Source organism: Sus scrofa, chromosome 2 (assembly GCF_054392235.1).
Source record: "Sus scrofa isolate SSC_HxYL_T2T_F1_AM1 chromosome 2, Sscrofa_HxYL_maternal_Yorkshire_Landrace_v2.0, whole genome shotgun sequence".
Classification (NCBI taxonomy): Eukaryota; Metazoa; Chordata; class Mammalia; order Artiodactyla; family Suidae; genus Sus; species Sus scrofa.
This window is the reverse complement of record NC_139384.1, coordinates 75,361,702-75,387,823: the sequence shown is the minus strand read 5'-3', so window position 1 is coordinate 75,387,823 and position 26,122 is coordinate 75,361,702. Positions and strand designations below refer to the sequence as shown.

Below are 26,122 nucleotides of genomic sequence, written 5' to 3'. Positions count from 1 at the left end.
TTTCTCTCTTCCCATTCCATCTGTTTTACAAATACATTTGTAGGCATGTTTTCATTCCCATGGGCAAAAGAAAGATATCCCTCTTTACAGATGAGCAAACAGAGGTGAGGTGATTTGGTCAGTGTCTCCAGAGATAGAGTCCAGGTCCCTTCCTGCCACTCTGCCCAGCCTGGTTCATTGCCCTCCTGGCTAATTCCCCACAGGAACTGGCTTGCTCTTGGCATCTTCATAGATGGTCTCTTCATAGCTCAGGCTGATGTTTGTTCCCATCACCTGCCCTGTGAGTAATAAGAGTGAGGCTCTTACTACTTGTCCCTTGAAAGCCAAGGGTTCTCAGACTTCTCCTCCCCAAAACATTACTCACAAGGTGGTATTTTGTAGTTCTTCAGTCACTAGCTCTTCTTTCAGTTGCAGGATAAGGACTCGAGCAAAACCCAGATGAAGCAAGCAAGATGAATGAGGGTGAGTGCAGATCCCAGCTTGTTCCTCAGAACCTGTGGGCATTCCTCTGGCTTGCCTCCCACCCCTGCCTTGCTCTGCCTCATCCAGCCCAAGAGTCACCCCTCACAAGGGTCTTGCTGACCCTCACTCCTTGACCACTCCCCAAAACACCACCCTTGTTAAAGATTCTTACCAAAAAAAAAAAAAAAAAAAAAAAAAAAGGAGTTCCCATTGTGGCACAGTGGTTACGGGTTCGATCCCTGGACTTTCTCAGTGGGTTAAAGATCTGGTGTTGCCGTGAGCTGTGGTGTAGGTTGCAGATGCGGCTCGGATCCCGCGTTGCTGTGGCTCTGGTGTAGCCTGGCGGCAACAGCTCTGATTAGACCCCTAACCTGGGAACCTCCATATGCTGTGGGAGTGGCCCTAGAAAAGACCAAAAAAAAAAAAAGATTCTTCCTGGTTCCCACAGCCCTTATGTTTAATGCATACAACCCAAAGCAGCGTAGATCAGATGTTACGGGAACAAAGTTTTGCATCAGTGGATGGAGGTCAAATCCTCCACTCTCAATAGCTGTGTGACCTTGGATCATTTGCTTGACCTCTCTGAGCCTATCTCATCAGTAAAATGGAATGCTGGAGTATATCCTTCTCCTAGGAACAGCGTTCTGTGAGACAATGCATGTGAGTAGTGAGCACTGGTTAATGATGCCTGGTGAGTAGTGAGCACTCCATATGCAGCACCATGATTACAGGAGAACTGACAATCTTATTAGGGCCTGGCACCGAATAATATAGTAATAGTAACAACAGTAGTAGTATTGTCATCATTTCTCACACTGTCCTTGATAAATTGCCAGTTCACCGCCTGCCTCATCAGTGAAAAAAAGAGTATATCCTTTGCTCTTGAATTTCTGTGGCCTAACATATAGCAGGCACCTAGTAAACAGCTGTTGAAGAACAAATGATGAAACAGATTCTGTTTGATTCTACAAAGCACAGAATCAAAAGCCACTGCCCTGTTCACAACCAAGCTGGTCTGAAGGCTCTAAGGCAAGAGGTGATCCACTTCTGAAAAAGGACAGATAGTATATTTTTAGGCTCCATGGGACATAGGCTCTCTGTTGCAACCATTCAACTCTGTCATTGAGTGGAAAAGCAGCCATAGACATAAACAATTGGCACAGGTGTATTTCAATAAAATCTTAATACAGGCACTAAAATTTGAACTTATCATTTTCACAAACTCATGTTATTCTTTTCGTTTTCCCCCAAACCATTTAAAAATGGGAAAACAAGTCTTAACTCGCTAGTCACTAAAAAACTAAGGGCCAGGAGTTCCCGTCGTGGCGCAGTGGTTAACGAATCCGACTAGGAACCATGAGGTTGCGGGTTCGGTCCCTGCCCTTGCTGGGTGGGTTAAGGATCTGGCATTGCCGTGAGCTGTGGTGTAGGTTGCAGACGCGGCTCGGATCCCGCGTTGCTGTGGCTCTGGCGCAGGCCGGTGGCTACAGCTCCGATTCGACCCCTAGCCTGGGAACTTCCATATGCCGTGGGAGCGGCCCCAAAGAAATAGCAAAAAGACAAAAAAAAAAAAAAAAAAAAAAAAAAAAAAAAAAAAAAAAAAAAACTAAGGGCTGGATTGATTTAGAGGGAAGCTGGAGTTCACCCACTCCAACTCCACCGCCTCTTCTATTGCGAACCGCGCGCCCGGGAGAGCGCTGTCAGAAAGGCGGGCCTTGGATTGCGTCAGGGAAAGTGGGCGGGGCCGAAGGTGGGGCTTCGTGTAGGGCGCGAATTTGGGAAGGGCAGGCCCCGGATTGGTCCACTCCGGCGGCTGAAAGGGAGAGGCTGTTCAACACTTAGCCAATCAGCGAGGACCTGCCGCCTCGCCCCGCCTCGCGCAGGCGTCCCTGTCGCGCGAGGAGTTCACCACTCCCCCTTATGCACTGAGCAGGGACTTCCGGGACGGGCGCGGCGTGACGTCAGGAGGAGGGCAGGTAAGTGCGGTAGGACGGAGGGGCGGGCAGGCCCGGTAAGGGCCGGGGGTCTGTCCTTTCATTCGGTCTCGGAGCAGCGGAGTTGGGGCCATCCTGCGGGGAGCAGAGGGGCTCTGCGAACGTGGACCCAGTACTCGAAACCGGCCCGCGTCCCAGACTCGACCCCTGACCCTGGGCCCTGGCCGCGACCCCAGACCCAAATCCGAGCCTGGCCCGTATTATACCTAGTCAGGTTTTCCTCATCGGGAAAATGGGACAGTAAGCCCCTACCTCCCTGGGCCATGATGAAGATTTTGTAAAATGATGCTTGTTAAACGATTTGGTGTGAGAAATAATCAAAACTACCAACGTTTAATTTGGCGTGAGGAGCTCTTTTAAGTACTTTATTTAACTTACTGAGTCTTGACGGCAGCCTTATCAAGTTGATATTTTTATAAACCCCATTTTGCAAATGAGAAAACTGAGGCTCAGAGAGAGAGAAGCAATTTGCCCCAAGTTAAGCCCCTAGCAAGCAGCAGAGTCAGCATCCAAGCCCAAACACTATGCCCTGAGCCAATGGGCTTATTGGGCTTATTCTTTCACCAAGGACCAGAGATTTCTATACATCCAGGCAATGGTCCCACTTGTACCACTCGCTGGGGTAATAAAACCATCGAAAACTCCTGAAATGGAGAACTTATCTGTGCAATCACTACCCGTTGTTATTTCATTTACAGCAACTCCAGAAAGTCAGTCCTCTTGCTGTTATCCCTCTTTGCAGGTGAGGAAATACAAGCTCAGGGAGGCTCAGACTTGGGCTGAGGTTACCCAGCCAGTGAGGAGTGGAGCTGGGATTTAAGCCCAGGGAATTGTGCCCCCAGAACCTGGGTGGGCACTTAGCTCTTTTGTTGGCAAAAACAGTTTTAGTTTGTGGAGTTGCCATCATGGCTCAGCAGTAACAATCCTGATTAGTATCCATGAAGACACAGGTTTGATCCTTGCCCTTGCTTGGTGGGCTAAAGGACCTGGCATTGCCGTGAGCTGTGGTGTACGTCACAGACATGGCTCTGATGCCAAGTTGCTGTAACTATAGCATTGGCCACCAGATGCAGCTCCAATTTGACCCCTAGCCTGGGAACTCCCATATGCCATGGGTGAGGCCCTAAAAAAGACAAAAAAAAAAAAAAAAATGCATTTTCAGTTTGGGAGTGACTTTAGGAAAATCTGGTACAGGGGCACACTTTCCAGATAGAGGGTCCAAGGTGGAGAGAGTTTCCAGGGGATGGTGGAACACTTTATAACCGGGGCTTTGCACCCTGGCGCTCGCTGGTTTCCCATCAGCTTCTGACTCTGGGCAAGCTCCCACATCCTCATTCATCAACTGGAGAAAATAGTAACATAATACAGAGTAAACAAGGCAGTGATGTCAGACTCAGTGCAGCATGTGTCCCACAGAAACTGTTAGAGAGCCCACAGCTGAATTGGCAGAAACAAGTAGATACTTCCTGACTCCAGTGCATTAGGCAGCAAACTATACCCACAGGCCAAAGTCAGGACACTGCCTGATTTTGTGCAGCCTCCCACCAAAGAATGGTTTTAACTTGTTATGGTTGGGGAAAAAAATAAAGGAGTTCCCATTATGGCTCAGTGGGTTACGAACCCAACTAGTATCCAGGAGGATGCAGCTTCCATCTGGCCTCATTCAGCACTACCATGAGTCATAGTGTATGTCGAAGATGTGGCCTGGATCTGGTGTTGCTGTGACTGTGGTGTAGGCCAGCAGCTGCAGCTGCTCTAATTTGACCCCTAGTCTGGGAACCTCCATGTGCCACAAGTGCAGCCCTGGAAAGCCAAAAAAAAAAAAAAAAAAAAAAAATCAAAAAGAGAGTAATATTTTGTGACAATCATGTAAAATTCAAATTTCAGTGTCCATAGTTTTTGTGGGGATGTGGCCACACCCATTCATTTGCATATCATCCATGGCTATTTTCTAGCTATGACCAGAGTTGAGTCGTTGGAACAGATATTCTGGCCCTTGATGGAGAATATGTGCCAATCCCTATTCTGGAATACACTTGAGTCCCTCAGTGTCTTTCTTTAGTGTCAATTGAACTTCTTTTTATTTGACCTGAAAGTCTCCCCTCCAAATGGGCAGGGAGGGTGGATGTCTCCCCACCCCCAGTTAAAGGAGGCCTGCACTTGGTAACTGTGTCACCCACACTGATTCTTAGGGAACCTCAGTCAGTTAGCAGTGGTTCTTGAAGACAGCATTTATTAGGAGATGTCTTGGGTGCCGGAGATGAAGCAGTGTGACCTGGTGGAGGGCTTATCTGTCTGGTCACAGTCTATAGACTACAGACAAGTAAGAAGACAGGGTGATATGACTTCAGATCAGTTGGTCAGTTGAAGCTTCTCATAAAGGTGATGTTTGAGCTGAGACAATTCTGAGGTAGTGGGCCTGCACCTGCTGAGCCTTTGAAGGTAGCCAGTAAGTCAGCATGACTGGAACAGAGTGAACGAGGGAGAGGGGTAAGAGGTGGGCTTGGAGAGGCAAGCAGGGGCCCCACAGACCATGGGAAGGATTTGGTTTGATTCTCAAAACCATAGGAATCACTGGAGGGCTTTAAGCAGGAGCTGATATTTCTGATTTATATTAAGAGATCCTTCCGGACCCTATGAGAAGACCAGACCTTGAGAGTCAAGGGCAGAGCCAAGAGCCCAGGGAGGAGATGACCCATACCAGTCCAGGAGAGTAATGATGGCGGCCTTGGAGGGGCGTGAAGTGTCAGCTGGGAAATATATGTTGGTGGACAGGACACTCCCTTTCCAAACGCTGCTCCTTGGGTGCCTCCTACGCCTGGGGGGAGGGTGCGCCAAGCCTCCACCACCACACACAGCCCACCCCATCTTCACAGGGAAGCTGTGGACCACCTGCCAGGCCCTCCAGGATCAACACTGCACCATCAGTGTCACATCGTCTTTTCACATTGGCCGTGTCGAAGGCAAGGAGCAAGTAGGCAGTTCCCAGGATGGTGAGTAGACAGGCTGTGCCCATCGGGTTTCTCTTGTGGTCTTTAGGTGAAGGGCAGAGGTCCCCAGAGCAGCTCCTTCTACCTCCTGAAAGTCTACTCTCCATCCTTCCCCCAACTCCAAGCTCTAAGGTATTTTCCAACTCCGGATCCTGTTCTTTTAGTACAGTGGGTCTCAAACTCTGCTGAAAATCACCCAGGGAGCTGTTGCTTTTCCCTTTCTTTCTTTCTTTAAAAAATGACGTGAAATTCACCTAACATAAAATTAACAAATTAAAGTATATGATTGGGGGAGTTCCCGTTGTGGTTTAACGGTAACAAACCCAGCTAGTGTCCATGAGGATGCGGGTTTGATCCCTGGCCTTGCTCAGTGGATTAAGGATCTGGCATTGCCATGAGCTGGGGTGTAGGTCACAGACACAGCTCAGATCCCATGTTGCTGTGGCTGTGGCATAGGCCAGCAGCTGTAGCTCCGATTCAACCCCTAGCCTGGGAACTTCCATGTGCTGCAGGTGAGGCCCTAAAAAGCAAAACAAAAAATATATATATATTTTTTTTAAATAAAGTGTATGATTGGGGAGTTCCTATTATGGCTCAGAGAGTTAAGAACATGACTAGTATCCATGAAGATGCAGGTTTGATCCCTGCCCCTGCTGAGTGGGTTAAGGATCTGGCATTGCCACAAGCTGTGGCACAGGTCACAGACGAGGCTCAAATCCACTGTGGCCGTGGCGCAGGCTGGCAGCTGCAGCTCCAATTCAATCCCCCTAGCCCAGGAACTTCCATGAGCTACAGGTGCGGCCCTAAAAAAATAAAAAAAAAAACAAAGTGTACAATTCAGTGGCATTTAGTAACATTCACCACATTGTGCAACTACCTCTATCTAGTTCTAAAACCTTTTTTGTCACCCGGAAGAAAACCATAGAACCAATAGCAGTCACTCCCCCAACCCTCAGCCCTTGGCAACCACCAGTCTGCTTTCTGTCTCTGTGGATTTGCCTGTTCTGGGCATTTCACATCAATGGAGTCATGTACCATGTGTCCTTTTGTGTCCAGCTTCTCGCACTTAGCATGATGTCCACATGGTAGCACATGTCAGAGATTCATTCCTTTTGATGCCTGAATAATATCCCACTATATGGATGGACCATGTTTTGTTTATCCAGTCACCCATTGATGGACACTTAGGTTTTTTCCACCATTTGGCTGTTGTGAATGAACATGCTCAGACAAGGATGCGTCTAAACACGTGTCTTCCATGTTGCCTTTGAAAAGCCCTGTGCCCAGGCACCAGGTCCCAGAGCAGGTCCTCTGTCAGGAGAACCCCTGAGGATGGGTTCCTGGCATCCGTAGTTTAGAAACTCTTGGTCGTAACACACAGCCAAGTTTAAGACCCACTGCTTTGGTGGATCGTTAAGTCAGTTCAGCAGGTGGCTGCCAGCATTTAAAAGAGAGATTCTTGGAGTTCCCATTGTGGCTCAGCAAGTTACAAACCCAACACAATTTCCGTGAGGATTCAGGTTTGATCCTTGGCCTTGTTCAGTGGGTTAAGGATCCGGCATTGCCATGAACTGTGGTGTAGGTCACAGATGTGGCTTGGATCCCAAGTTGCTGTGGCTGTGGTGTAGGCCGGCAGCTGTATCTCTGATTCAACCCCTAGCCTGGGAACTTCCATATGCCACAGGTGTGGCCATAAAAATTAATTGATTAATCAATAAAATAAAATAAAAGATGCTCACAGCTGGGTAAGCGTTCTTTCCTAAAAACCATGCCTCATTCCCTGTGTATTTGGGAGGTTGCAGTGTTAAATATGTCTTACTGTAAGTCATGGTCCCAAAATAACTGTGAAAGCCTTTGCTCTAGGAGAGCCTGACCCTCATAGAATTTTCCACAGTGACAACAGTGGGTTTCTTCCCCCAAGTTGCCAGTCCCCAGTCAGACACAGAGCCCAGGGCTGTCCTCCAGGATGTCCTTGTCACCTTTGTCCGGGTCTTGCTTCTCTCTGAGTCATGTCTCTCTCCTGCTTTCCAGGGTGAAAGGAAAGGTGTGAACAAGTACTACCCTCCGGATTTCAACCCTGAAAAGGTAAGGGGCAGGCTTCCTTCTCTCCTTGTCCACAATAGCAAAGTGACCCCACCAGGCAGGTGGGGTCCCTTCCTGGGGTTAGTGACACCCGGTTGCCGAGGGCCGGGCAGCCCCCGGGGTCTCCCTGCTTTGCGTTTGTCACCTGAGTCTCGAGGTGGTCTTCCCTCCTGGGTGGCAGGAGTGGCTCTCGTCAGTGACCCATGTAAACGCCAGCCCACCCATTGTGGCATGTTTCCAGCGGAGCCCAGGATAAGGTCCCACACTCGGGCTCTGGGTCACATTCCCCTTGCCTTCCCAGCTCCAGCTCCTCTGGCCTCTTTGTTGTTCCCTCCTTTTAACCACAAGGCTCCTTTATGCCTCTCCCCGTGAGGGGTGGGGGGTGGGGGCCCTCCCTGACCACCATTTCATCCTCTATCAGTGACCTAATGTTTTATTTCTCTCCATTGCTCTCATAACTCCTGAGGCATGGTCCATTCGTTTGCATGTTGTCTGTCTTCCCCTCTAGAGCATCCACTCCTTAAGGGCAGAGACATGCATCTATATCATTCACTGCTGTGCACCCACACTGTGGGTGCTCAGTAAGGCCCCAGTGAATGAATCAGTGAGTCCCAGCTTCGTGGTCCCCAGCACCTGACTCAGGCTCTCTACATACACAATTTTTCCATAGGTCAAAAGGGGAAACAAAACAACCTGACCTCCCAGAAACATTGAGGGATTAAAATGCTATAACAGGGAGTTTCCACTGTGGGGCCATAGGATCAGCAGCATCTTGGCAGCACCAGGGTGCAGGCTCAATCCCTGACCTGGTACAGTGGGTTAAATAGTCCGACATTGCTGCAGCCGCTATGTAGGTCACAACTGCCTCTCAGATCTGATCCCTGGCAGTAACCTCATATGCCATGGGGTGGCCAAAAAAGAAAAAAAATAGTAAGATGAGATTAGGCCTCCTGGGCAGTCTTGTCATCTCACCTGATCCTCCCCATGACACCTGGAGGCAGTTAATGATCCTTGTCCCCAACTGACTGCTAGGGGAAACACTGGCACAGAAAGGCAGAAAGTGGAGTTCCCATTGTGGTGCAGAAGAAACGAATCTGACTAGGAACCATGAGGTTGCAGGTTCGATTCCTGTCCTTGTTCAGTGGGTTAAGGATCCGGCGTTGCCATGAGCTGTGGTGTAGGTTGCAGATGCGGCTCAGATCCCGAGTTGCTGTGGCTGTAGCTGTGGCATAGGCCGGCAGCTGTAGCTCTGATTAGACCCCTAGCCTGGGAACTTACATATTCTGTGGGTACGGCCCTAAAAGGCCAAAAAAAAGCAGAAAATGAAGTCACTACCTAGGATCACACAGCTCTTTTAGCTCTTAAGTGGGAGCAGAAAGATTCAGGCTCGTGTTTAAGATTCCAACCCCACTTGCTTCACCACAGCTTTGGTGCCTCCTGTTTTGCTGTTAACACTCTCAGCAGGACAGGAGAATGAGGCCTCTCTCGGCCTATGAGAAGACAGGAGTTCCTCCAGCTCATCAGAGCTAACCTGCTCCCTTGTTGTTCCCACACAGCATGGCTCGCTCAACCGATACCACAACAGCCACCCACTGCGGGAGCGGGCTCGGAAACTGTCCCAGGGCATCCTCATCATCAGGTAAGGCCCTGAGGACCCTTGACAATTATGTCACCTGGCATCAACCTCAAGGAGAATTCAGCATCCCCTGATTTTGTCCAGTGCTGTAGTGTCTTAATCCCATAAAGCAAAAATTGCTGTTATCAATCAGCTGTTGCTGTGTAACAAAACGATAAGCATGTATTATGTGTTGCTCATGAGTCTTCAGCTCAGCTGGATGCTTCTTCTGGCCCTGGCTGGGCTTAGCTGACCTGGGCTGGGCTATCTCACGTGTTTGAGGATTGCCTGCTTGGGGACTGGCTGGTCCAGCATGGCATCTTGGTTGGTGTGACTGGGCTCTGCTTAAGCGTCTCTCATCCCCAGCTGGCTGGCCTGGGCTTGTGCACATGCAGCATCAGGATTTCAGAAGAGAACCAGCAGAGGCCTGCAAGGCTTCTTGAGGTGGAGACCTTGAGCCAGTGCCCTGTCACTTCTGTGTCATCGATTGCCCAAAGGAAGTCATGGTGCAGGGGCTGGGGCAGTGCACTCCACCTCTTGACAGGAATTGCTGCAGAATCACCTTGAAGGGGCAGGGATATGGAGGGGATAAACAGTCAAGCCAGGCAGATAGCTCTTCCCACAGGGTTCTCTTGTTTCTGCCCAGCACTCTGTGAGTCAGCTGTGACAGGAAGCAGAAGCTAAAAATGTGTGGCCCCAGAAGGGTGAGCCCCTCCCTGCCTCCTTCTTTGCCGCAGGGACTCTGCCCTCAGTCTCTCACCTTCTAGGCCTGGGCAGAGCATCCAATGACAAGACCATTAGAGGCAGAAAATGAGTCAAAATGCAAATCCCAGCAGTGGCCCCAGGAGGAGGAGGCACAGAGTCGAAGAGCACCTCCAAACTCCTGCCACGCCTCCATGCTCCAGAGCTGACCAAGCTTGCTTGCCTTGGGCCTGCACCCATCCCTCATCCACTGTGTTTGCTGAACCCACATCTCATCTGTACAGTGTCCTTTTTTTGTTTGGTTTTGGTTTGGTTTGGTTTTTGGGTTTTTTTAGATCCACACCTACAGCATTTGGAAGTTCCTGGGATAGGAGTCAAATCAGAGCTGCAGCTGCTGGCCTATCAATCCCTGCAGAAGGGCAAGGAATTGAACCTGCATCCTCATGGATACTAATCAGGCTTGTTACCACTGAGCCACAATGGGAACTCTGTACAGTGTCTTTAATTCACCTCATTATTCATTAATTAATGGGTTTTTTTCTTTTTTCTTTTCTCCCCCCTCCCCCCCCGCCACACCTGTGGCATGCAGAAGGCCCAGGGCCGGGGATCAAACCCCAGCCACATCAGTGACAGTGCCAGATCCCTAACCCACTGAGCCATCAGGGAACTCCTTAATGGAGCTTAAAAGCTCCGTCACTACTGTTAATGGAAAAGCGGAACTGCATGTCACAAATAGAACTGTAAAAAAAGGAGTTCCCGTTGTGACTCAGCCAGTAAAGAACCCAACTAGTATCCATGAGGATACCAGTTCAATCCCTGGCCTTGCTCAGTGGGTTAAGGATCTGGCATCACCACCAGCTGCATCATAGGTCATAGATGTGGCTCGGATCCCATGTTGCCGTGGCTGTGGCATAGGCTGGCAGCTGCAGCTCCAATTCAACCCCTAGCCTGGAAACTTGCATATGCCATGGGTGCGCCCCCCCCCCCCCAAAAAAAACTAATAACAGTACAACTTAGCTAAACTGGAATCAGACACCAGTGCTCCCTGCAGCCCACTTCCCCCTCTGCTGTGGAGCTGGTATAGCTGACACAGTGGGGTGTAGAAGACAGGGCATCTGCCAGTGGAGGTGCTTGCCCAGCCTGGGTCAGCTGGTCAGAGAGCCATGTGGTGGGCCTGGCCTGGCTGCAGGAGTGGTCACCGTTCTTTCCCCTCCTGTGTGCACGCCCTCTGCAGTGTGACTGGCGCCACAGTCACAGGTGTGGCGACCCACAGGGAGAGCCCACGTGGATAGGGACAAACAAGCTGTTTTCTCTTTGTGCAGGTTTGAAATGCCATATAATATCTGGTGTGACGGCTGCAAGAACCACATCGGCATGGGTGAGCTCCTGCCTGCCACCCCCCACCCCTCACTATTTAGCCGCACAGCCAGCAAGCCCCTTAACTGCCAGGTACCTTGAGAGACCATCTCTGCCGGGTCCCCAGTCAGCAATCAAGGAGGAGTCAGACCCCCTTATGTCACTGGTGGGCTGTGGCCGCCTCACACCAGAGCAGTTAGGAGACTCTGGGTTCAAATCCCTTCTCTGCCACTCCCTAGCCTGAGTGACCCTCAGCAGGTGACTAAGCCTCCGTGCGCCTTGGTTCACCCCATCTGTGAAATTCAGATGGTATGAGTGCCGGCCCGCATGACCTATAAAGTACTAAGCGCACAGCTCTTGGCACATGCGAGAGCTGATAAATGTGAACTCCCGCCACCACTGCCCTTACTGTTCCCTTTAGCATTCAGACCCCTGGCCTTCCCACAGACAAACAGACAGACATGGGTTTGCATCCCTGCTCAGCAGCTTTGAGGCCTTGGGCCAGTGACTCAACCTTCCTGGCTTCTGTTTCCTCCTCTGTAGTATAGGGATCCTCAGCCCTTCCCACGGCAGCCAGCCCAGGGAATAGCTTGCGCTGGAAACAGGAGCCGTTGGCTCTCAGTGAGAGGAACCAGTGCAAAAAGGAGGCACCAGGCCACCCCACTGCTGAGGCTAAGTGACCACCCCCGAGCACACCTCCTGATCAGACCCATCCAGGGGGGCGTCTGTCCCAAAGGCTACCAGTTGTTCACGGGACAAAAGAGCAGGGCTCAGCCTGACACCACACGTGGGTCAACCTCAGGACCATGAACCAAAGCAGCCCCCTACAAAAGGAAAACCCAGCCAGGCCCCACCAACTGCCATCTCAAGCTCTGTTTTTTTCTAACTGAAGCTTTTGCCACCCAGTAAGCAAGATCAAAGAGAGTCGAGAATATATAAACGGGAGTTCCTGCTGTGGTGCAGCAGATTAAGATTCTGATGTTGTCTCTGGGGAGGTGCTGGTTCAATCCCCAGCCCAGCAGTGTGTTAAGGATCCGGCAAAGTTCACAGCTGTGACTTGGATTCAATCCCTGGCCCAGGAACTTGCATATGCTGCAGAGGCAGCCAATAAATAAATAAATAAATAAATATATACCAATTCACAAAAAAAAGAAACAAAACCTGCATGTTCTCCAGAAAAATATAAAAAGCCAGCCCTTCTCAAATGCCCGCCGAGCACCCAGCCTTGTATGAAGTGATCCATGTATATTATCAGCTCGTGCAGTTCTCTCTCATATCAGCCCTGTGCACCAGGTATCACAGCCATCCCTGTCCCAGAGAGGGCAGGGGCAGGTGGCCTAAGGTCATGCAGCTGGTGGGATGCAGCCAGCCCCCTCTGTGTCTTGAGCACCTGTCATGCAGCCAAAACATGGCTCTTTTCCAACTCGACATTCAGTGGCCCCCAGAGGTGTCTCCCCCGCAAGGGAGTGGAATACCACCCCTGTCTGGCTTCCACCCCCAGAAAAAATGCCAGGTGGCCTGAGCTCTGGTCTCACTCTCTCCCTCTCCTCTCAGGTGTTCGTTACAACGCAGAAAAAAAGAAGGTTGGCAATTACTACACGACCCCAATCTACAGGTAGACACGGCCTGGTGGGCAGCAGGGTGAGGGGGCTACAAAGGAGCCTGGGCGGGAGGGAAGCTTGTTTCCTCTGCCACAGGTCATTCGCTTTGGGTATCTCCTGGAAACCATCATGGTCTGTCAATTAGGGCACATCCTACCTAGAACCATCCATGGCTCCCACCTTCCATAGAGTAAAAGCCTAAGTCCAGGAGTTCCCATTGTGGCTCAGCGGTAACGAACCCGACTAGTATCCATGGAGATGTGGGTTCAGTCCTGGGCCTCACTCAGTGGATTAAGGATCTGGCATTGCCATGAACTATGGTATAGTTTGTAGGACGGGGCTAGGATCACAAGTTGCCATGGCTGTAGCGTAGGCTGGCAGCTGCAGCTCCCATTCAGCCCCTAGCCTGGGAACTTCCATGTGCCACAGATGTGGTCATAAAAAGCAAAAACAAAAGTCTCAGTCCTCCTTGTGATCCACAAGGCCCCGCAGGCTCTGCTCCATCCCCTCCTTCCTCACCTCCTCCCACACAACCCAGGAAGGCTCCCATCCTGGAGCCCTCTGCCTGGAACATCTACCCCGGACATCTCCAGGGCCCCCTCTCCCTCCTTTTGTTTCTGCTTCAGCAACACTCTTCAGAGATGACTTGGCTAAAGTGGCACTCACTGCCCAACACTGTGGTTGCTTATGCACTTGCTGCCCATGTGGCCCCCACAGAAGGAATGTCAGCCCCTCTGAGAGCAGGTTGGCTTAGCTCACTGCTGTGTCCCCAGCAGCTGGTACCAAGCCTACCATAGAGGAGCCTAGGTCGGGAGGATTTATTGAATGAATGAATGAACGAACAAACGAGTGCATGAATGAACAAATGAACAAGGTCCATACAAAAAGTCAGTGCTGGAGAGTTCCCGCTGTGGCTCAACGGGATCAGTGGTGCCTCTGCAGCAGCAGGGACAGGGTTCGATCCTCAGCCCGGCCCAGTGGGTTAAGGATCCAGCATTGCTGTAGCTGTGGCATAGGTCACGACTCCAGCTTGGATTTAATTCCTGGCCTGGGAACTCCATATGTCATAGGATGGCCAGAAAAGGGGAAAAAAAAGTCAATTCTGGGGTGACAGAACCATATCTATCTCACCCATGACTATAGCCCCAGATGCAGTGCCCAGTGTGTAGTAGGTGTTCCTTAAATGCTTGTTGATGACATGCATGGATGGGAGCAGGCAGGGGTCACAGGGCGTTCTGGGACGGACAGTGTCCTGACTCATGCCCACCACTCTCCACCCTCCCAGATTCCGGATGAAATGCCACCTCTGTGTCAACTACATCGAGATGCAGACAGACCCCGCCAACTGTGACTATGTGATTGTGAGCGGCGCCCAGCGCAAGGAGGAACGCTGGGATATGGCAGACAATGAGCAGGTGCTGACGACAGGTGAGCACCGCAGCTAGGCTCTGACCCCCAACCCCAGCCCTTAGCCAGGGCACCGAAGGCCTAGCCACATTCTTGCCTTGCAGAGCACGAGAAGAAGCAGAAGCTGGAGACAGATGCCATGTACCGCCTGGAGCACGGCGAGGCCGACCGGAGCACGCTCAAGAAGGCCCTCCCCACCCTGAGCCACATCCAGGAGGCCCAGAATGCCTGGAAGGACGACTTTGCCCTCAACAGCATGCTGCGGAAAAGGTTCCGGGTAAGCAGGGCTCCAGCCTGGGTCAGGACCATGGGCAGGCAGCGGGGGCCTGGCATTGCCAGTGGTGGAGCTGAGAGAACGCAAGGCAGGCTGAGACTCAGGTTCAGGCCACACCCCACCACATCCCAGCTACAGGCGGGCCATTTCACCGTAAGCTTCCCATCTACCACGTGGGGACTGTGTCCCCACATCACAGTGCACATGGTAGGCATCTAGCCCAGCACCAGTTATTAAGCACATGGCCCCTTTCCCTGGGGAGTCTGCCCTTGACTTTTAGCTGACTCTCAAAGGGAAAGAAAGCCACAAGCTGAGGCACAAGTGAGACCCAACCCTGCCGAAGAGGGCAGGCAGAGGCCCACCGGGGCACTAACACATTTCATGGCCCCACTCAGCTGTCCTGAAACAAAATCTGCGGATGGACAATCCACCCCTATATAATTTCCAGAGTCATTCGTAGAGTCAGTCTTTAAAGAAAGAAAGAAAAAAAAAAGAGCTCCCGCTCTGGCACAGTGAGTTTATGATCCAGCTTGTCTCTGTGGAGGCATGAGTTTGATCCCTGATCCAGTGCAACAGGTTTAGGATCTGGTGTTGTTGCAGCTGTGGCGTAACTTGCAGCTCCTAAAAGAAAAAAGTAAAGGAAAAAAGGGAAAGTCGTCAATGATAAAATGTATAAGACATATCTCAAATTTCCCTAGTGGCCTAGTGATTAAGGTTTCAATGTTGTCACTGCTTTGGCTCCGTTGTAACTGCTGTGGCTTGGGTTTGATCACTGGCCCAGGAACTTCCGAATGCCATGGGCATAGCCCCCCCACACACACACACAAATTGGTTTTAATCTCAGTATGTAAATCCTTGAGCCAGAAGTTCCCATTATGGCTCAGCGGTAACAAACTCAACTAGTATCCATGAAGACATGGGTTCGATCCATGGCCTTGCTCAGTGGGTTAAGGATCTGGCATTGATACGAGCTGTGGTGCAGGTCCCAGATGCAGCTCAGATCCCACTGTGTTGCTGTGGCTGTGGTGTAGGCTGGCAGCTGTAGCTCTGATTTGACCCCTAGCCTGGGAACTTTCATATGCTGTTGGTACAGCCCTAAAAGACAAAAAAGCTTGGGCCAGACACCTGTGCCTCCTTGTGGAGCTACTGAGGCCGCAAGTACAAAGTCAGACTCCCAGACCCCAATGTCCAGGACACCCAGGACATTGCTGTCACTGATGCAGTGGCTACTACACCTGTGCCAAAAATACCTGGTGGAGCTAAGTCACAACGGCGTGGGGGTCCAGGGTCAGATGAACATAATGGAAACAAGTTTTTCACCCTCCCAAGCATCCGACGGGGCACTGGGAAGTCCTTTGGGACATGAGAACCTTTGCCTCTTCCCTCACTCCGTGAGGTAGGCTGGCACCCCAAGACCCTGCAGAGAGCCTGGGCAGCAGCATCCCCAGCAACCCCACGGGACACAAACTCCAGTTTCCTCATCCTGCTGTTCCCATCTCTTCTCATCTCCTTTTCTGATCATCTGTGGTGGTTATTATTAGGAGTAAAATTGCTGGTTTTCTTACTAATACTTTGTTACTAAAAGCATATCCCTCTGGCCAGACCTGTGCCCTGAGCTGTGTGTTCCCTGCCTTCTGGGCATCCCTGCCTGGGGTCTAAAGCCCCTCAAACGTAACATTCCCCATTAGTCTCTAACCCGCCCTGCCCACATCCTCCCCCTCTCAGTAACGTAAGCACCTCTGTCCTTCCAAGCACCCTGCTTTGGTTCTTCCTGTTATAACCACCACTTTCCCCTCCCCAGCTGTCAGCAGATTCTGTCAGGCTCTGACCAATTCCACAGCATCCATCAGTTTCCACTTGGATCAGCACAGTCCCTCCACCCTGGTCCCCAGGCTCATGCCCACCACAGCCTGTTCCCCTCACATCCACCAGGGGGCACCTGTAAGCACCTGAGTCAAACAACTCACCCCTTTTATGCTCAGAACCCTCCATGGCTCCCATTTACCTAAAATACAAGTCAGAGGGAGTTCTCTGGTGATCTAGTGGTTAGGACTCATTGCTTTCACTGCCGCAGCCCAGGTTCAATCCCTGATCTGGGAACTGAGATCCCACGTCACACTGCTGCACTCCATGGCCAAAAAGATAAAATAGAAGTCAAAGTCCTCCCCATGGCCCACCAGGCCCAAATAATCTGCCCCTTTCCCTCCTTGCCCCCATCTCCACCTTCCCCTTTGTTCATTTTTCTCTAGCCACATTGGCCACCTCATTGTCAAGCACACATCTGCCTCAGGGCCTTTGCACAGGCTGTTCCCTCTGCCTTGGAACACTTTTCCACCTGATGCCCACAGGCTCCCTTACTCAGACATCTTCTCCCAAACATGATCTTCTCAGGGGGCTGTCCCTGACCCTCCCCTCCACTGCACGCACCACATTTAAAGTTGAACCCTCTGCCCTACGTGCCACTTCTGCCCAGCCCCTATCTCCTTCCCATTTTTTTCCTTATCACTTTGTCGCTCACCCACTAGAATGTGAGCTCCACAAAGACAAGTGTTTTTTGTTTTGTTTTGGTTTTGGTTTTTTGTATTTTGTCTTTTTAGGGCTGCACCAGTGGCATGTGGAGGTTCCCAGGCTAGGGGTCTAATTGGAACTGCAGCTGCCGGCCTACACCACAGCCACAGCAATACCAGATCCAAGCTGCATCTGCAACCTACACCACAGCTCAAGGCAGCACCGGATCCTTAACCCACTGAGCGAGGCCAGGGATCGAACCCGTAACCTCATGGTTCCTAGTTGGATTCGTTTCCACTGTGCCACGATGGGAACTCCTAGGACAAATGTTTTTGTCTGCTCACTCCTGTGTCCCCAGTGTCTAGAACAAGGCCTGGCACCAGAAGGGGTTTTGTAAATATTTGTGGAAAGAATGAATAAGTGAAGGACCCCAGTGGCACACATATTAATGACCATTGATTGTGTCTCTGGTTTATTGACCAAGCACAGCGTGAGGCCCCTTCCTCACACCAGCTTAAAGAGGAAGAAACCAAGACCCTGAGAGCTGAAGGGACGTCCTCCCCCCAGGGTCAGAGGGCATGAAGAGGCACAGTTTTGACACTCACCACCCCTCCCCACCCCCTTTCTCCCCCACACAGGAAAAGAAAAAAGCCATGCTGGAGGAGGAAGAGAGGGACCAGGCACTGCAGGCCAAGGCCAGCCTGGCCATCCCCCTGGTGCCAGAGACGGAGGACGACCGCAAGCTGGCCGCCTTGCTCAAGTTCCATACCCTAGACTGTGCGTGGGGAGCAGGGGGTGGCTTGAGGTAGGGGAAGATGTGGGTGCCCGGGCAGAGGGCGGCTCTGGACCTCCTTCCTCCCCCTCCCTCTCCCCCCAGCATATGAGGACAAGCAGAAACTCAAACGGACCGAGATCATCAGCCGCTCCTGGTTCCCCTCCACTTCCACCAGCACCAGCAGCACCAGCAAAGCCAGCAGTGTCCTGAAGAAGCTGGCCCAGAACCGCAGATCTGTTCCCGCCGCCAGCTCCCCCATCACCGTGGGGCACCTGGGCATTGTGCGGCGGCGGTCCCGGGAGGTTCCAGAAAGCCCCCAGCACATGGCTGAGACCCTCAAGTCTGGGGAGCCACGGGTGCCAGCGGGGATGGCCCAGGACAGACCCACATCCCCCCAAGACTGCTCTCAGGAGACGACTGAGCTCCCCAAAAACAGTGGGCCACCGGGGCAGGAGGGGAGCTGTGGGGACAGGCCCCAGACCCCACCAGGCACTTCCCAGGAAGCAGCCAACCCCCAGGACAAAGCACAGCCCTGTGGCCTCAGCTCCTCCCTCGTAGCTGACTACTCCGGTTCTGAGAGTGAGTGATTCCCAGGACTGGACCCAGCCCGCCCCAGAGGCCAAGACACAGAGGAGGTGCCTCACTGGCTGCAGGCCCGCTGGCCCACCAGCCCACAGAGAGCTCAGTCACCGCCCCCTCCCCAGACCTCACCTCGAAGTGATGCTGTTGTCTATTTATTTGGTCCTGGAGAGGGTGTTTGTGCCTTGTGGGACCCCCGACCTCCCAGCATTAAAACCCTGCTTCTTTGCCCCTGCCTCAGGTTACTAGATGGGCCCAGGGACTGTGCCCCCCACTCCCCACCCAACCAAGCTCACCCAACATCTCATCAGCCAGGGCTGATGCTGTGACCATAGACACAGTCCCCACCCCCACTTGATGAGGGTTTCAAGGTGGTAGCCAAGGTCGGCTGGCAATCTAGGCAGACTTCCTGGAGGAGGTGGCACAGCTTGAGTCTCAAGAATGAAAATAGGGGAGATCCCGTCGTGGCTCAGTGGTTAACAAATCTGACTAGGAATCATGAGGTTGAGGGTTTGATCCCTGGCCTCGCTCAGTGGGTTAAGGATCTGGTATTGCTGTAAGCTGTGGTGTAGGTCACAGATGCAGCTTGGATCCTGCATTGCTGTGGCTGTGGTGTAGGCCATCGGCTACAGCTCCGATTAGACCCGTAGCTTGTAAACCTCCATATGCCGTGGGTGCGGCCCTAGAAAAGACCGAAAAAACAGAAAACAGCTGGGAAACAGCTGAGCATCCACCAGAAGAGTCGTGGCTCACCACCTCCCCCTACACCCCGAGGAGGATCGTTTCACAAGTATTGATAGAGCACTTGCAGTGCTCCAGGCATTACCGGAGCTACAGCGGTGAACAAACCAGACACACAGCCTTCTTGGGGCTGAAGTTCCAGTTGAACTAGTAATGCGCCCTGTCTTTCCAGAGGTGATAGCTGCCCCAAGCCCGCAGGTATGGGAAGGTCTGAGGGCAGCAGTAAGAGTCCATTCGATCTTGTAACCCCGAGTTAGGATCTTGCTCTAGGTTGAGCCTGGCTGGAGGAGTCAGGCGCCTAACGGTGCCTACCTGGGACTTGGAGGTCTTGGTATAGCCAAACACTAACACAGAACCTGGCATGTAATAGTTGTCCCATAAGTAGCGGGACCTTTGGGATTCCAAGGGGGCAGTTAACTACCCGGGCTTGGCGGGGAAGGTGGAGTAGGATCCCCCATGTGGAGGGCGGGTCCCGGGAACCTACGGGATTGATGCGCGCACGCGCCTTCTTCCGGAGAGGCCTCGCCCCCACCGCGTGTTCCGGTCCCGCCCCTGGTGCGCCCAGGCTTCCAGATCCCCCGAGCTACTGTGAGCGCGGCAGCTTCGCCATGACTTTGGAGGCGATCCGCTACTCGCGGGGCTCACTACAGATCCTTGACCAACTGCTGTTGCCCCAGCAGAGCCGCTATGAGGCGGTGGGCTCGGTTCGCCAGGCCTGGGAGGCCATCCGCGCTATGAAGGTGGGGCCGCGCGGCGGGGATCCGATTGGGGGGGGCGTGCCTGCGGTCCCTGACACCCCCCATTCATACCACCAGGTGCGCGGCGCCCCAGCGATTGCGCTCGTGGGCTGTCTCAGCCTCGCCGTGGAGCTACAGGCGGGCGCTGGGGGACCCGGACTCTCCTCGCTCGTAGCCTTCGTGCGCGACGCGCTGAGCTTTCTTGTCACCGCCCGGCCCACCGCCGTCAACATGGCCCGTGCCGCCCGTGACCTGACCGATGTTGCAGCCCAGGAGGCGGAGCGGGAGGGTGCCACCGAGGAGGCGGTCCGGGAGAGGTAGAGGGGCCCTGTGTGCCAGGCATTGCACTGACTGTGGGCTATTTTTTTTTTTTTTTCCTTCCCTCCCCAGCGACCCGTTTTACAGTTGGAGAAGTTGAGGCGGCAGATTTCTTAGTCCAAAGTCACACAAGCAGGGCTGGAACTCAACACCTGGCAGCCTGGCTCCAAGGTCCTTGTCTGCTTTCCCTGAACTGGCCCAGCCCTAACTGCTCTTAGTGGCCCTTTCAAGCGCCACTTCGTTTTCCTGGTTTTTGCTTTTGAGGAATTTTACTTCCAGCCCTGGTCCTCTCCTTGCCCTCTTCCCACTCTTTCCCTCCGCATCTGCTACACAGATACTCTCCAAGTTCCTTAATCCCCTCCAGGCTGGCTCCTAACTCAGGGCCTTTTCACAGACACTGTTCCTGCAAGCCAGCTGTCCCCCTAGCTAATCTCTCCTTGAGGTTTCAGGTTTCTGCCTTCCCCACCCCCACATAATACAGCTCTTACCCTCCTGCTCTCTGTCTCCTGATTCTGCTGCCTTTTCCTGTGCTTGCTTTATTGTCTGCTCAATGTCTGCCTCCCCCACCCCTGTGTCAGCTCCACAGGAGCAGAGATTTTTGTCTTGTTCACTACTGTGTCCCTCGACACCTGACACACAGAAGGTACTTTGTAAACATGTGTCATGAGAGCAAATGGAGTGACAGTTGGGTGGCTGACAAAAGGGTTCAGCCCCACGGCTGTGAGAGGCTTTCAGCAGGAGAGCTCCCTTAGAGCAGTGTTGGGCAGGGAGGTAAGACTGGTGTGGGCCCTGAAGCCTGATGCTGAGAGCCCCTTGTCGGTCCCAGAGTGATCAGCTGGGCCGAGGACATGTTGGAAAAAGACCTCAGCGACAATCGGAGCATTGGGGACCTGGGAGCCCGCCACCTCCTAGAGCGGGCTGCGCCTCAGGGTGGCAAGGTGATCGTGCTGACCCACTGCAACACCGGTGCACTGGCCACTGCTGGCTATGGCACAGCCCTAGGTGAGTGGGCATCCACAGGGATGGGGGAGGGCACTTTTGGGGTGTAAAAGAAAGAAACCCAAACCACTTTATATACCCCTAGAAATGTGAATTTATTAGTTCTTGTACAGAAATTGTCAGGGGGTTGGCTTCAGGTATAGCTGGATCCAGGGGCTCAAATAATAGCATCAGGATCCATCTGTCCCTAAGGTCTGCCCTCCTCCATGGTGGCATCATCCTCACTCCGCTGGCAGGCCAGGATTCAGATCATGAGGAAAAGGGGCAAGGGTTTCTATTCTCACAGTATCAGAAAAGTCTCCTTGTATCTCAAGGGCCCTGATGGAGTCATTTGCCCATCCAGGATCAATCACTCCATAGGCCTAACCAGAGCCATGTGCCTAGAAAGTGGGTGGTATGTCCAAGAGGACTAAGGGGAAGGGCATAGCACCCTAAAGAAAGATTAGGGTAGCTGTGACCAGGACTGGGGGGAATGGGTCCTAGAGTTCAAGGCGGCAGATACCACTTGATCCTAAATTCTACAGGTTTCCCTACCTGCCTACATCCCTCTCTTGTGCCTGGGGACTGAGGCCCTGATGGCAAGACATTCGTTCATTCATTCAACAAATATTTCTGCTTAAGGAAGGCTCATCTACTGTGTACCCCATCATTCATGCACAGATCCATTCCTTCAGTCACACAACATTTATTAAGCACTTACTGTGTGCACCATCATTCACTCATGCATGTATTCCTGCATTCACTCAAACATTTATCAGTCACCTACTATGTGCCAAACACAGGTCTATCTAAGTAGATAAAATTTCTGCTGTCAGGAGCAGTAAAGTAGGAAGAACAGGCACAACAAGCAGGTCAGTAAATATGTATGGATGGGCAGTGATATCCAACTGTACAGCGCAGGGAACTGTGCCTAATCTCTTGAGATAGAACATGAGGGAGATATGAGAAAAAGCATATATATATATGTATATGTATGACTGGGTCACTTTACAATGAAAAAATGCAAAATTGAAAAAACAATCAGTAACTCAATTTGTATGTATGATGTTTTCAGAGGTGGTAAGTGCTAAAGAGAAAGCAGGGGTTGGCGGTGTAGGGGTCACTACATGAGATGGAGGAATCCGGGAAGACCTCATGGAGAAGGTGTTCTCTGAGCACACGTGTACCAGGCAGTGTGAACTGTACCAGCCACTGCAAGGACCCAGGGGTGGGACTGATGGGCCAGCCTTTGGAGAACCAAGCTCCTAACAATGACCACCCTGCCCACCATCCCTTGGCATCTCATTCTGACCTCCTGGTGGGTGGGACCCCCAGGTGTTATCCGCTCACTGCACAGCCTAGGCCGTCTGGAGCATGCCTTCTGCACAGAGACCCGGCCCTACAACCAGGGAGCCCGGCTGACGGCCTTCGAACTGGTCTATGAGCACATCCCTGCCACCCTCATCACAGATAGCATGGCGGCAGCTGCCATGGCCCACAAGGGCGTGTCAGGTCAGCAGGTTGGGGCATGGGATGGGGGGGAGGCAGGGGCAGAGCTCCTAGGGTCCAGGACCAGGTCCTGATTCCCCACATCTCATTCCCCAGCCGTCGTTGTGGGAGCAGACCGTGTGGTTGCCAATGGCGACACAGCCAACAAGGTGGGCACCTACCAGCTAGCCATCGCCGCCAAGCACCATGGCATCCCCTTCTATGTGGCTGCCCCCAGCTCTTCTTGTGACCTCCGTCTGGAGTCAGGCCAAGAGATCATCATTGAGGAGCGTCCTGGCCAGGAGCTGACAGATGTCAATGGAGTCAGGATTGCAGCACCAGGTAAGTCATCCACTCGCAGGGGAGATACCACAGTGCCTTGGCACCTCTGTTTAGGCACCCTGACCCCTTCACAGGTGGCAGATGGCATTTGGAGCCTTTTGGAGCTTAAGCTTATCCTCCAAGCCAATTTTTAGAGCAAAATCATCTTGGAGGTCAGATTCAAGGTCAGAAGGTACAACTAATAAGTGTTCCTGTTATGACTCAGATAGTTAAGAACCCAACTAGTGTCCATGAAAATGTGGGTTCGATCCCTGGCTCCACTCAGTGGGTTAAGGATCCCGTGTGGCTGTGGTGTAGGCTGGCAGCTGCACCTCCAATTCAACCCACTAGCCCAAGAACGAGAGTGTATAAAGAAAAAAAAAGTTGGAAAACCTAGAGTGAATTGTTTTGCTATTCTCCACCTATGTTTTCTAACTTGAAGAGGAAATAGTATCACCTGGCCGGAGTTACCTTGTGGTACATTGGGTAAAGGATCTGGTATTGTCACTGCAGTGGCTCAGATCGCTGCTGTGGTATGGGTTCCATCCCCGACTTAGGAATTTTCCATATGCCACCAGGCCTGGCCAAAAAAAAGAATAATATTCCCTAGTTAAGTGCATATGAATAGACAGATATTTCTCAGCTTCCCCACCCAAGCAGCTAGGTTGCCTAAAATTCTCTCATCACTAAGAGTCTCAGTGTTCTTGTCTGTAAGTGAGCTGGTGTTATATGACCTACCTCACACTCCCCAGGGCATCCAGTGAATTAACCCACATGATAAAGAGAACAGTGTCTGGCCCTTAGTTAGTGCTCATTAAATATTAACAAGTATGATGGAAAAGCTTTTTATAAAAGGGCCAGTTAAAACCCCTAAGCACTGCAAATACTACAAAACTGCTACCCCACAGTCCAAATATGGAATAAAAATAATAATTTACAACTAAGCAGAAGGAAGGCCTAATGTTCTATTGTTTTTTTAGGGAAGCATCTGGGGCATATGGAAGTTCCCAAGCTAAGGGTCCAATCGGAGCTGCAGCTGCCGGCCTGCACCACAGCCACAGCAATATGGGATCTGAGCCACATCTGCAGTCTATACCAAAGTTCACAGCAATGCTGGATCCCTGACCCACTGATCGAAGCCAGGGATCAAACCCACATACTTATGGATACTAGTTGGGTTTATTGCCACTGAGCCACAACAGGAACTCCTTCCAGGTTTTTAAAAACAGATTCATTCATGCTAGAAAAAAAAAAAAAGAGTTTTTTTTGTCATCATTTTCTTGGTGCCCCTGCTTTCCTGGAGGCCTAATTAGCACTAGTCGAAATCCATAAGACCATAGAAAGCAGAGTTGATAAGCTCTTCTGCCCCCCTCCCCACCTCACCCCCAGAAATAAAGCTACCTAACATGGAGACCCTGATACTCTGGCCGGTGGTCACAGGAATGCAAACCCTAAAGGAATACCTCTTCTGATTTTTCCAAAAGAAGCCTTACTTTTTTAAAATATATGAAAACTCCCATATTTTGAAAGCTGGCAGGTAATTCAGTTGTCTTTAAAAACCATGAGCTAGGAGTTTCCACTGTGGCTCAGAGGATTAAGGATCTGATGTCTCTGTGAGGATGTGGGTTTGATCCCTTGCCTTGCTCAGTGGGTTAAGAATCTGGCTTTGCCACAAGTTGTGGCATAGGTTGCAGATGTGGCTCAGTTTTGGTGTTACGCAGGCTGTGGTGTAGGCTGCAGCTGCAGCTTCGATTTGATCCCTAGCCTGGGAACTTCCATATGCCACGGGTGCGCAGATAAAAAGAAAAAGAGAAATTAATTTAAAAAGATCATGAGTCAGAGAGGACAGTTACAAGCCACCAGTTTGCCGCCTTTTATGTGCAGTGTTGTTATTCATTCAGCAAATGAGCACCTGACCAATGCCAAATGCCATGCTAGGTGCCAGGGATACAGGAATGAAAAAAGACACAAAAGTCCCTGCCCTCAGGGAGCTGACAGTTCAATGGGGAGACAGACAGCAAACACGATAAACACCAAAATTACAGTGTATGTTAGAAGAGGGTAAAGTGTGAGGAGAAATAAACAAGACAAGGGAGGGTATGGGAAGTGTCTGTGCAGGGCTTGGGTCAGACAGGATGACCAGAGAAGTTCTCACTGAGAAGGTGACATTTGAGCAAAGACCTGAAGGAAATGAAACATCAAGTGGCGTGTATCTGAGGGAAGGCATCCAGGCAGAGGGCACCGCTCTTCCAAAGGCCCTGGGGTGGCACAAGTGGGGTGGATGTATATAAGCCTTTAAAGCCTTCTTGGGGAGTTCCTGTCATGGCTCAGTGGTTAACAAACCCAACTAGTATCCATGAGGACTCAGGTTTGATCCCTGGCCTCGCTCAGTGGGTTCAAGATCCGGCATTGCCATGAGCTGTAGTGTAGGTTGGCGGCTACAGCTCCGATTGGACCCCTAGCCTGGGAACCTCCACAAAAATTAAAAAAAAAAAAAAAATTTAATAAAGCCTTCTTAAACAGGACCAATCCAGGAATAGTTGCAGGGCCGGGGAGCTCAACTCATTTCTGGGTGCCAAAACTCTCACCTTTGTGCAGTTCTGAGTGGGGATCCCCAGATTCTCCAGTATTCCCCAATCCCAAGAACCACTGTGGGAAAAACAGGTGACATACTTTGAGAATGTTTACTGAACCGAACACCTGCCTTCTTGCCTCCCCTCTCCCCTGCAGGAATAGGAGTTTGGAACCCTGCCTTCGATGTCACCCCACATGACCTCATCACTGGCGGCATCATCACAGAACTAGGCGTCTTTGCCCCCAAGGAGCTCCGGGCAGCCCTAAGTGCCACGGTCCCCTAAGTGAAAGACCCTAGATGGACCCCAGAAGTAACCAACCTAGCTCTCCATATCCTGCCCCCATTATTTTTATAATAAACTGAACTGAATGGCTTGCCCAAAAGCTGACCTTCTTCCCCGCGGCCACAATTCTTCCCAGAGAAGGGAAAGCAGACAGGGCCTTTGCATAGCTCTTAAGAGCCTAGCAGCCGGAACAAGGCTGCCTGAGGTCATATACCAGTTTCACTTTTTCTGCTGTGTGATGTTGGCCAAGTCACTTCACCACTCCATGCTTTGTTTTCCTCATTTATAAAATGGAGACAATACTCCTATGTTGCTCTCAGGACTGGAATCAGGGTG

At 51.6% G+C, this 26,122-nt stretch overlaps 2 protein-coding genes and 1 long non-coding RNA gene across 9 annotated transcripts in view; 2 read left to right on the top strand and 1 right to left on the bottom strand.

Annotated features, from left to right (window-relative positions):
* Window positions 1-2,396: 2,396 nt before the first annotated feature.
* On the top strand, window positions 2,397-18,574 carry YJU2B (YJU2 splicing factor homolog B). Of its 6 annotated transcripts, none has more exons than XM_013990727.3 (12): window positions 2,397-2,438; window positions 3,155-3,198; window positions 5,076-5,219; window positions 5,333-5,449; window positions 7,478-7,531; window positions 9,085-9,167; window positions 11,168-11,223; window positions 12,756-12,816; window positions 14,088-14,230; window positions 14,314-14,486; window positions 17,630-17,768; window positions 17,869-18,574. In XM_013990727.3, exons 4-12 carry the CDS (start codon window positions 5,447-5,449, stop codon window positions 18,351-18,353), a joined length of 1,197 nt encoding a protein of 398 aa, XP_013846181.2. In that variant the 5' UTR covers window positions 2,397-2,438; window positions 3,155-3,198; window positions 5,076-5,219; window positions 5,333-5,446; the 3' UTR covers window positions 18,354-18,574. The 6 variants fall into 6 exon arrangements, with proteins under 6 accessions (XP_013846181.2, XP_084866300.1, XP_084866299.1 ...); XM_085010174.1 differs by having other exon boundaries at window positions 2,397-2,473; XM_085010173.1 differs by having other exon boundaries at window positions 2,397-2,799.
* LOC110259336 (uncharacterized) overlaps window positions 12,340-26,122 on the bottom strand; it is a 28,034-nt gene continuing 14,251 nt past the window's right edge. The window contains exon 3 of the long non-coding RNA XR_002341619.2: window positions 12,340-15,104. This is a non-coding gene — a long non-coding RNA (uncharacterized LOC110259336). The remainder of the gene's footprint in view (window positions 15,105-26,122) is intronic.
* On the top strand, window positions 19,624-25,886 carry MRI1 (methylthioribose-1-phosphate isomerase 1). Of its 2 annotated transcripts, none has more exons than XM_003123346.5 (6): window positions 19,624-19,826; window positions 19,902-20,140; window positions 20,968-21,143; window positions 22,455-22,631; window positions 22,725-22,949; window positions 25,659-25,886. In XM_003123346.5, exons 1-6 carry the CDS (start codon window positions 19,695-19,697, stop codon window positions 25,784-25,786), a joined length of 1,077 nt encoding a protein of 358 aa, XP_003123394.3. In that variant the 5' UTR covers window positions 19,624-19,694; the 3' UTR covers window positions 25,787-25,886. The 2 variants fall into 2 exon arrangements, with proteins under 2 accessions (XP_003123394.3, XP_084866297.1); XM_085010171.1 differs by having other exon boundaries at window positions 19,902-20,312.